At 36.9% G+C, this 11,564-nt stretch overlaps 2 protein-coding genes across 2 annotated transcripts; both read left to right on the forward strand.

Annotated features, from left to right (window-relative positions):
* The first annotated feature begins 307 nt into the window (after window positions 1-307).
* LOC129267706 (uncharacterized) lies at window positions 308-11,227 on the forward strand. Its single transcript, XM_054916996.2, has 5 exons — window positions 308-5,023; window positions 7,084-8,081; window positions 8,520-8,589; window positions 9,047-9,197; window positions 9,944-11,227. The coding sequence occupies exons 1-5, from the start codon at window positions 4,828-4,830 to the stop codon at window positions 10,053-10,055; spliced, it is 1,527 nt and encodes a 508-aa protein (XP_054772971.2). The 5' UTR covers window positions 308-4,827; the 3' UTR covers window positions 10,056-11,227.
* Window positions 2,020-3,720, forward strand: LOC129280926 (uncharacterized). The gene has a single exon (XM_054916914.2). It carries the CDS (start codon window positions 2,020-2,022, stop codon window positions 3,319-3,321), a length of 1,302 nt encoding a protein of 433 aa, XP_054772889.2. The 3' UTR covers window positions 3,322-3,720.
* Window positions 11,228-11,564: the final 337 nt, after the last annotated feature.

Genomic DNA, 11,564 nt, shown 5'->3' on the forward strand with positions numbered 1-11,564 from the left:
AAAAGTCTTTGCTGGTGTGCAGGGTGGGAGGTTGTTCTACTTCCTCGACCCCCCCCCCTTTGGGTACGGGCATGCATTACAGTTCCTGTTTTCATGTCCTGATAAAAAAATAGAGTCTTCTTGATCAAAACACACATTTGCTCAATTGCATTTTTAGTCATCTTTTAGTCATCGCTGTCTAAATTTCACATTATTTTCATGAAAGAGTACATGAGTCATAGTACCAGAGTGTTGCAAAGGCTGCAACTACCAAAGTGTTGGGTCTTTTTTAACCGAAAATCATGGCTGTTTTTTTTTTTTCGTGCTCCTTTTCCTTGCTGCATAGCATTGTGTCTTTTTCAAGGGGAGGGTGTTATATTTGATGCACATTGCACCTTGTTTCTATAACTTTGTGCATATTATGAGTCCTCAAATATATTCGTTGACTACAGCCTTGGGTGGTTAATCCTTAGCTTTGGCCTTGGATTTGTCTACAGTCCACACCACTTAACCCGCCAAACATAATGTACAGTACATGTACAGGTAGCTTGTAGGGGGAATATACATGTAGGAATCAGCGTGATGTTGGTTGGTCAAGCCGTCTGTTGCAAAATATGGCCTTGCAAACTCCTCCTCCAGTTTTGAAGCAATTTGAATGAAACTTAGGGTAAATTATAAAATTGAGGTAAAGATGTTGAAAACTTGCTTTTTGTGTTTTCGGGCTATGCATTGCCATGGTAATCACAATTTTACCAAAACCCTTGCAAAGCAGATTACTTCCACAGTATTTAAGCAATTCATTTCAAATTCGGTATGTGTGATGATCTAAAGGTGTAGTTATGCAAGACAATCTTTGTCTGTGTACGGACAAAGCATTGCCATGGTAACCACATGTGAAAATCTTGTGAAGTGAATAACTTCCACATGCAAGTTTGAAGCAATTGAAATTTAATTGGGTAGGCTATTATGGCATTCATGTAAAGAAGGGGAAAACATTTTTTTTGGGGGGGAGGGGGGTATCAGACAATGCTTTGTCATGGCAACTACAATTTTACCAAAATATTGCAGATCATGTAACTTTCACAGCTTTTGAGCAATTTGGGTCATGTTCAGTATTATTGTGCAGATCGAGGCTCTACAGGTAAACTTGTGCAAAATCTCCATTGTGTTTGATATGCCCAAAGCATTTTCATTATACCAAAGAGAGCACCATTTTTAAGAGGGTGAAACATTCTTTCTCGAGCACATGTATACTACATGTGCTCAGAAAGAATATTATGCCTTAGAAAGAAATTTATAACCCAAACATTTTTTGAGGAGTTCATCGATGTTCCACATCTGAAGTTAATTTGTAATTAAATTTATGGCAGATGTCGATAGGTCTTATTTTCAAATAGATATCAGGCAGTGTTAAATTCCTTTCGACAAAATGAAGGGGACCTAAAGGTACGCACATATAATAAGTGTATGCCTATTTTGATTTTGAAGCTGACTGGTTTGAATCTTACTCCAATTTCTAAGTAAATGTATTACCAAGTTTAAAGCAAAATTAATGATTCTTTTGCGCTTCCCTTGAAGAAATTCCCATTGCTTGGTCACATCGGATGGTGCATTGAAGGTATTGCATTGTGCATATTTTCTGATTAGCTGCTTAGCTTTAGGACCCTGGCCATAAAATAATGTCTTCGGCACCCTTCAGGGCAGATTCATATATGAGTGTTTTTTCATTTCTTAATTATTGGTTCACCAAGAAAAAAATAAAATTATGTATAGTCTTAAAACAATTATATTTCAGTTAGCTTCCTGTTTTCAGTTAGCTTACTGTAATCACTTTTTCAAACTAAGGCTGGTAAATCCTAAGACGAGTAGAAATCTAATCTACTGAAGATGTACAATGTAATTTCATGCATATTTCTCCAGTGAATTGAACTAATCTTTTTTTTCTCTCTCTCCTTTTTTCTTTCCTGCAGTTTCTCATGGACGATTTATGCAGTGTCCCAACTGACAAATGCAGACGGATTATGTGCAATTCATTCATCTATGTACATTTGTAAGCTGTGCACTTATTCAACGGATTCGTTAAAGCAGTTTTCAGATCACTTTAAAGTACATAGGAACGTAGCAAATTTTGACTTTCCTTGTGGAGTCCCAGGCTGCTGTCGCACATTCAGGCATTATTCATCTTTCAAAGCCCATGTATATAGAGACCATCAACATCTTTCCAGGAAGCACGCAGTTCAGCATGTACATATTACCTTGTATTGTCCACTTTGTGCTGTGAAGTTTACAGAAATCTCTGACGTTCTTTCTCATCTTAAAGGCCATATTTCTAGTGGAGTTGCGGTACCATGCCCTTTTGCACATTGCCAAAAACAGTTTTCTGTGAAATCTTCTTTTTCGTCACATATTTCGAGACAACATAGTAAGCGCCAAGTTGAGTTTTTGTCAGAATCGGTTTTGCGAGAAAAATATAAAGCTCTTACTGAATCAAACCCTGCTGAGGAGGATGATCAAGAATTTCCAGATGAAGAAATCTTGCATTGCACTGATGATGTAAAGGTAGATGATACTGAAGAGGATGTATTTGTAACTAATGATGTATTCAAAGAAAACTTAGCACTATTTTACTTGAAATTGGAAGCCAAATTCTTGTTACCTAGTTCTACAATTCAAGAAATTGTTAATTCATTTCAAGAAATACATTCTCTGAGTAACAGCAATTTGCTGCAGGAATTAAGACAGAGACTGAAGGCATTAGATATTCCTGAGCATGAGCTCACTGATCTGCTGACTGTATTTACAACGGAAGATTTGCTGAATCCTACCAACTGTAGCTATTTCAGATCAGATTGCACAAGGACATCATACTTCAAATCGAAGTTTAACTATGTTCATCCTCTGGAAATTTACTTGGGCGTGGACCAATGTGGTCGGCAACGGTATTGCCAGTATGTTCCAATACGAGAAACCCTGTTAGCCTTGTTCAAACAAAACTCTTTCATTCAGAATTACAACAAAACTCATCGTGATCATCCTGTAAGAAAGACAGTTCTAGAAGATGTTTATGATGGTCAGACTTTCTTAAAAGGTGATAGTAGTAAGGATGACACAGCGGTCACACTCATTCTGTATCAAGATTCTTTTGAAGTGGTAAATCCTCTAGGCTCGGGGAGAAAAAAGCACAAGATGTTAGCTGTCTATGCAACACTTGCTGATATACAGCCCCACAATAGATCAAATATTGATCATATGCAATTGGTGTTGCTCTGCAGAGAACAAGACTATAAGGAATTCGGAGCGAGTGCTGTCTTTGGTCGTCTTGTTGTGATCTTCAGCTGCTAGAAGATAATGGTATTGTACTAGATGACAACACATGCGTCAAAGGTACACTTCTCGCTATTGCAGGAGACAACCTTGGGTCACATAACTTAGGAGGATTTACTGAGAACTTTAGCACAAGTCACTTCTTTTGCCGCTATTGCGTTCTTCCAAGGAACTCCTTTATAGTGGATCCGGTTACAACAGGTGGTATCAGAACAAAGGAACAATACCAACAAGCTGTACAAGCTACAGATACTGAAGAAAGTGAAAGATGCGGTGTCAAGTTTGATTCCATTTTCAATAAACTGTCAACCTTTCACGTCTGCAAACCTGGATTGCCACCATGTTTAGGTCATGATTTATTTGAAGGAATCGTCTCTGTTGACTTGTCATTGTTCCTCAGTGATCTCATACGAGTGAAGAAGTATTTCACTTATGCACAGTTGAACAGGTTAATAACTCGATTCACTTATCTTAGTAGTGACATCAACAACAAACCCTGTACAGTCAATGAGAGTGGAAAAAAACTTGGAGGACATGCAGTCCAGAACTGGTGCTTGTTAAGACTGCTTCCCCTAATAGTTGGCAACAGAATAAAGAATCCCGTAGATGATGAGGTATGGCAGCTTTGTTTGACACTTAGGGAAATAGTTGAACTAATTTGTGCGCCAACAATATCAACAAATCAGATAGCACATCTGAAGATACTTATTGAAGGCTATCTCAGTGATGTATGCGACAAATTTCCAAGTTACTCTCTTAGACCAAAGCATCACTTCATCCTCCATTATCCTTGGCTAATTACACAGTTTGGACCTTTGATACGACTGTGGACATTAAGATTTGAGAGTAAACATACCTTCTTTAAGCAATGCTGTGGGAAACTTAAGAATTTCAAGAACTTGTGCAAGACGCTAGCACACAAACATCAACTGTTGCAGGCCTACTTGGGTGCATGTTTTTTGTTTCCCCCTACCTTGATAGTAGAGAAGAGCTTGCCTTTCACGCCAAATGTGTATTGTGAGAAGATAAAGACTTGTATTTCAAAGTGTAGTTTCTATGGCCAGCATGTTGAAGTTGCACACAAAGTAATATTTAAGGGCACAATCTACAAGAAAGGTTTGTTTGTTGTTCTCGATCGACATGGAGACAATCTTAGTTTGGGACGAATTGAATTTGCATTGATTCACTCGGATTTGCCGTACTTTGTGACACAGGTGTACAACGCAGCATTTCTTATAGACATTGGAGTGTATTGTCTTGAGGATAATGACGATGACCAAGAATTCAGATGTGTTGGTGTAGACAAGCTGCTTGATTTCTACCCATTGCCAGTGTACAAAGTTTTTGGATGCTCCCTCATACCTTTACATCATGCTGTTGTAGACGACGGATCGTAAAGTAACAGGTCTTTGTAGCAAACTCTTGTGTCAGGATTTGGCATTGACCTATGTAGTACAGTTTACATGTACATAATATTTGACAGGTAGCAAATGTACATATTGGTGCTCATCAGGTACATATATTATGATGGAAGAAATCAAGGAGGTTATTCAGTCTGTGCTTCCGACAATAGTAGAGCTGCAGTTGGACACTCTTGTTGAGAGACTACTCGCTAAGGGAGTAGAGGAGAAGGATGATCTCCAATTTGTGGAGGAAGAGGACATTACAGATCTTGTCAAGCCAATCCAGTGTCGCAAGCTTCTTAATGCCTGGAAACTTGGTATGTGAGTTCCAACCATACATGTACAATGACAAAAATAATAATTCTAATCATAACAATAATGAAGATAATTGTGATAATTATAATGGTAACGAATGATGAAAATAATCATCAACCTCATTGTTGATAAGGAAAAAAATATTTTTGAGTTCCGTTGTTTTCAAAATATTTTTGAGTACCCTGAAAATCAGAAAGCTGTAATAATCAAAAGTAAAGGCTCCTAGCATCTTGTTAATTAACTTTGCATTTTAAGTATTGTTTGCATATAAAGCTACATGTACATGTACATTAACCTTGCAAGGTTTAGTAATTGACCTAAAGCTTTTTTGTGGGGTAAAGTTTAGATTTATATTGATAAAATACCTCCCTGCTTAATGTTGACCCTTGTAAGTTCTAAAATTATACCACAGAACCATTATCTTATTTAATTTATAATAATTTTGTGTTGGGAAATGAATATTTTGCATTTGGAATAATAAACAAGTGGAATGCCTCTGGCCGTCTCACCTGCATCACGCGATTCAATATAGCAGCAGTGCTGATTTTGAAAACTACTATAACTCGCACAAGATGTTCAGTGATACTTGGTTACTCTTATTTCCACGTTTTATGAACTAGACCAATACACTTTCAAATTTATGGCTGTAATTCAACAAATACCCCAATTTGGCCAAAGTTCTTTGACCTTACATGACCTTTGACCTTGATCATGTGACCTGTAACTCGCACAGGATGTCCAGTGATACTTGATTACTATTATGTCCAAGTTTTATGAACTAGACCAACACACTTTCAAATGTATGGCTGTAATTCAACAAATACCCCAATTTGGCCAAAGTTCATTGACCCTAAATGACCTTTGACCTTGATCATGTGACCTGAAACTTGCACAGGATGTTCAGTAATACTTGATTACTATTATGTCCAAGTTTCATGAATCAGATCCATAAACTTTCAAAGTTATGATGGTAATTCAACAGATACCCCCAATTCGGCCAAAGTTCATTGACCCTAAATGACCTTTGACCTTGGTCATGTGACGTGAAACTCAGGCAGGATGTTCAGTGATACTTGATTAACCTTATGTATAAGTTTCATGAACTAGGTCCATATATTTTCTAAGTTATGATGACATTTCAAAAACTTAACCTTAGGTTAAGATTTTGATGTTGATTCCCCCAACATGGTCTAAGTTCATTGACCCTAAATGACCTTTGACCTTGGTCATGTGACATGAAACTCAGGCAGGATGTTCAATAATACTTGATTAACCTTATGGCCAAGTTTCATGAACTAGGTCCATATACTTTCTAAGTTATGCTGTCATTTCAAAAACTTAACCTCAGGTTAAGATTTGGTGTTGACGCCGCCGCCGCCGCCGCCGTCGGAAAAGCGGCGCCTATAGTCTCACTCTGCTATGCAGGTGAGACAAAAACCCAGATGTTTTGGAATATTTAGCAAATTCAGACTTTCTTTTCAGGAGTTACATGTATGAATTTTTAAAGTTTTTGCAAATAATTTTGGGATCATTGAGCAACTTTGCTCATATCTTTGAAGGAATTATTAATAGTTTGTTCAGATTTTCACTGTTTCTTTTTACCACATCCCTCTAAGACATGTTTGCATGTTTGAGGCTGAGTCATACCAAAATAAAGAGCTGGAAGAATTTTACTTTGAAAAATTTAAAAACATGTAATTCTCCCTACAAAATCAAGAGAGAGTCCATCTCCACACTTTCATTGCAGATTATGGAGTGTAGCTTACATGTAGCTGATCTGCATAATATGATTATGGCTTTGATTGAACTTTTACTCTTTGACTTACTTTCTTGTATCTAATATCCACTATAAGCACACAGAAGCCTTTTTTCCTTAGGATAACCTAACAATATATCCACTGTTTTAATCATAAGTGGACATGTAATAAGATATAGATTATGTATAAATACAATTGACACAATTCTTTCTTTTTTTCCCATATTATAACATTTTACATGCACATGTAGGTATGGTTACTTGTACATACTAAGTCGTAAATGTTTCTTTATCTATATTTTTCAGTGACAACTCCTGAAATCGTTCATGACACTGCAGAGACAGTTGGTGTGGCATCAAAACCTACATGTATCCAGGATCCAAGGGAGGAAAAGCAGAAAATGACATCACCTAGTCATGGGAAACCAACATCAAACTGGCCTGAAAAAATGGATATCAAAGGACTAGAAATTCCAAAGAACGTTTCAAGTAAATTGGAGGGTGGTGTGCGTCTCGGACATTCTGAAAGATGCTCTGCTGTCAGGGTAATCGTGGCAAAGATGCAAAACTATGAAAAAAACCCAATACGACAACAGTGCGATGTAGTAGCTAGAAGAGTGGTGAAGCAATGGCCAGGCAGTTTCTGTGATATGAATGATGATGATAGCAAACTTGGATCCGGTCATTTTTCATTGTTGACCAAAATCAAGTGGAGAGTAGAACATGTTAATAGAAACAATACATTAAATCGCCATCGTGCCAGTAGAAAGCAAAAGGAAGCAACAAATAAATTGTTGAAAACGACAGACACATATGGCTGTATTAACTGGCAGCCTGTGCTGCCTGCAGGTGAAAGTGTTGAATCCCTCATGGAAAAAAGAGAAACATTGAAAAGCATATTTTCAGAAAAAGGACCAGAATCACCACCAGCAATTGTTGACTCTTTAATGACTATTACATACTACCTACAAAGAAAGGTAATTAATGGACCCCCGCAGCTGGTTAGTCAAATCAAAGAACAATGGCCCTACCTCTTTGTTCCGAATTTGTTCACCAAGCATTTCACAACTCTAACTGGTGTTGACATTGCCTCTACCCTTCTGAAGGCATTCCAAGAGAAAGGACAAACAATTCTTCGTTTCCTAGTGCAGGAAAAATGGGAAGATGCGAACCATGCCCGTCCTCTCGTGGAAGCTGCGGCTGCAAAAGATGATGCAAACCTGCATGATGTAGCATCTGGTGTGCTGAGAGGGTTGCAGAGCCTGTTTAAAGAAGGGAATGACTCCCTTTTCCTCATCCATGATGTAAGATTTAATAATTACTCTCCTGAAAAATGTTTTGCGCTATTAATCCTGAGTGAAAAAGTTAGTATTTAATAATTGCTTTTGTATCGATGACTCTGGACTTTTCAAGACCCTTTGTGGAACCTTTCCTTAGATCTGTTTTTTTTCTCTTTTTTTTTTCTTCAATTTTTAATTTTTTGGTTGTGGGGGGGGGTGTTTTGTTTCTAAGTTGCTAAGGCACGCCCCCATTTGAAAAAAGGAATGAGAGAGATAACTTGCCCTTCCCCCTTCGAGGTGGTACATAATCGAAAATTAATTGATGATTATTTCTAGATTGTATTGGACCTTCACTCTTGGGGACTGCATGCTGTATGAAAATTAAAATCAATTAAATGACACTGAAGAGTTGAATCTTGTGTGTAATGGTAATGGAAACATGGGATTATCATATCTTTTCAGGTTACGGATACTGCTGAGGACATGGAGAAAGAGGGAGATGCATCTGATTCACCCAAACTCATAATCCAAGGTGCATGACAACTTCCAGTGTTTTTAATCAAACCTCTTAGAATAATATAATACAGACATTTAAAACATTCTCAGATTTAGGTTTAGACTAAATCTGTACAGACATGTACGTTTATTTTGTGTCAATTTTCTTAAACAGACTTGTATTTCATATGTACATCTTTCACTTTCAGCATTTCAGATTTGACATGCTTGTAATTATATGCAGTCATTAACAAAAGAGACATGTGAATACTGCATGATCCCAGCCTTTAAAACTGGGCAAAAAACATAAATTATAGTTTTTCACTTTGTAACGCGTCCACAAGGGGGGGGGGGAATCAGGACAATTGGAAATAAATAACTGAATTTTACTCTAGTGAATTTGTACCAGAGATTTTCCCATCAGCTAGTGTTAAAACAAATTATAGAAAATGAAGCTCATAACGATTAAATCTTAACAATATTTTGTTTGATAGGAGATCCATTTGACTCGGCCAAGTCCCAGTGGATGGTCATGGTTGAAAGCAGAGTTATTGGCCATTCATCATCAACAACTGAAGGCTTTCTTTGTGGGGTGGCATACCTTTTTGCCACCTATTACAACCTCAATTTGGAGTTCATTCAGAGGTACAATATGGCATTCAAAATATCGGACCATTTTCTGGAACTGACATAAGTCCAATTTCATGGACATCCTAGCTAAATGGAATTTCAGCCTGAAAAATAACTTGATTTTAAAAAATGTGGAAAAATATTGGTGAAGATTTGAAGAAAATCCGTCAAAATTTTTTGTTAGAGTTGTGAATATTTCAAGTTATGATGTTGTGACGTCACATCCGAGCAGCTCATAAATTTAAGCATTTTGATTCTAGAACATACTTTCTTATCTGATAAATAGACTTTTTACTAATGTGCTACTGCTTTGCGACTTGATGGAGCGAGCAACATCCGACTGTTGCCTTGCCTTAGAAATCAAAGACATTCTTCACAGTACTTCTGCATTTATTTGGGAGCCAAATATGATTTCCATTGCAAGTGTCATATTTTGAAAGTAAGCAAACCCAGCAGTACTGTGGGGAACTCCAAAATTTCAAGAACTTATTAGCGACTAGCACACTAACATCTGGTGTATTTTGGTGCAGGTTAATGATTACGTACTTGATTTTAGAGAAGAGTATGTCTCTGTACTAACAATAGAAAAAAGTGATTTAAAAAGTATTCTTTTTTAAGTAAAGCTGGCTTGATGGAGCCATCTATAATTACTGTTTGATAAATTTCATTTTAGGTTTGTCAATTTATTTTGACTCCCTCAGTTTTCATTTGATTGTTTTATTTTTTTTTTTCTGTAATATCTTTTTCTCCCTGTCTCTCAGATGTCTCCTCGGAATAAGCCCTGATGGGTCGAAGTGCCATGCGTCGAAGAGTCACTGCAACGCGAAAGTAGTGTCATTTGTGCGTCGGTTTGCTGATTTCCAGTGGCTTTAATTTCCTGATTTGTACATTTTACCCCATCATCTAAAAACATGTGATTTTATGTATGACCCAATAATACTATGTTCGCTTGGTCACCATCCTCTTGAATAATTGGTTGAGCTTTGTCTGACCAAGCAACTACAGAGTTTATGCCCAATATTGCATAACATGAGAAACTTGCTGAAATAGATTGTCGACATGCTAGTTATGAGAGAACATTAATTTGAATATGCTATTAAGTTGACATTGCCCACAACTTTATTTTAGCTGTTTCTCAAATCCAGGTCAAGTAAGAGTGGGGGAGGGGTAAAATTCATATAGAAATTGTAAATGTAAAGGGGTTTCATACTTGGAAAAATAAAGTTAAGAATATCTCCTTACAACCGAATTTGAACCATACAAAAACATAGATATATGGCACTACACACTGTTTGTATGCCTCCGCCCACCAAAGGTGGTGTCGGAGGCATTATGTTTTCGTGTTGTCCGTCGTTCCGTCTGTCCCACTTTCGTTCTCGCGATAACTTAAAAACCGGTCAACAGGTCAACTTCATACTTTTTGACTTGAGGATACATATCTGGGCGACAATGAGCTGATAAGTGTTTGGGTCCAAAGGTCAAAGGTCATAGAATTCACTAAAATACATAAGAAATAGACCATTCTTACAATAACTCCAAAACCCTTTGATAGATCAACTTCAAACTTGTCTCGTGTGTATATGTTAAAGTAACAATGATCTGTTCAGATTTTGGGGTCTCAAGGTCAAAAGTCAAGGTCATTGAATACAATAAAGTACATATAACATATACCGTTCTCGCAATAACTCCAAACCATTTGACGAATCAACTTCAAACTTCGCTCATTTGTGCATATACAAGTGACAATGATCTATTAAGATTTTGGGTCTGAAAGTCAAATCTCAAGCTCTCTGGATTCAATCAAATGCATATATTTGCTTTTTTGAGAAACAGTTATCTGACTAGATTTTGAAGTCACAAGATCAAAGGTTTTTTTTTTCTTTATGGAAATAAAAACTAGGAAATATATTTCTGGTATGGCAGTAGCGGAGGCATCTATTTCCAACATTCGTGGTCGAAAATTCATCTTTAGTTAGGATTAACATTGCTGTAAATCAATTTCGATTTCAACATTGTGCTACATTATACAGTGCGTCCCAGAAAAAACGAAACCGGGATTTAGCGATTATTTATCATAACTTAATCACAAATACAATAGACAAATGACCTACCAATGTAAAGCTTATAATCTCCTCTTTCATCTGATATTACTTAGATTATTCCTCATTCACGCATGAGTGAGCAAAAACAATTCGAAGAAAGGATGCCAAAAATTCATTTGGCGGGGAGTATCTGAATTTCAAAAAGAAAGTCACAGGACTAAAATGTTCAATATCTGCTCTTTTATTTGATACCTTAATCACAGAAAATGGTCAAGAAATAAGAAAGTTCTGGTTATTTGAAACAAGGCTTTCAATAAATTCATGAAATTAAGAGGTTTTA

Source organism: Lytechinus pictus, chromosome 1, assembly GCF_037042905.1.
Source record: "Lytechinus pictus isolate F3 Inbred chromosome 1, Lp3.0, whole genome shotgun sequence".
Lineage (NCBI taxonomy): Eukaryota > Metazoa > Echinodermata > Echinoidea > Temnopleuroida > Toxopneustidae > Lytechinus > Lytechinus pictus.

Excerpts from the sequence above, each read along its gene's own strand:
- LOC129267706 (XM_054916996.2), top strand. The coding sequence starts at position 4,828 with ATGATGGAAGAAATCAAGGAGGTTATTCAGTCTGTGCTTCCGACAATA. Across the intron at positions 8,082-8,519 it reads CCCTTTTCCTCATCCATGAT|GTTACGGATACTGCTGAGGA; the intron begins GTAAGATTTAAT and ends ATATCTTTTCAG. Across the intron at positions 9,198-9,943 it reads AATTTGGAGTTCATTCAGAG|ATGTCTCCTCGGAATAAGCC; the intron begins GTACAATATGGC and ends CCTGTCTCTCAG.
- LOC129280926 (XM_054916914.2), top strand. The coding sequence starts at position 2,020 with ATGTACATTTGTAAGCTGTGCACTTATTCAACGGATTCGTTAAAGCAG.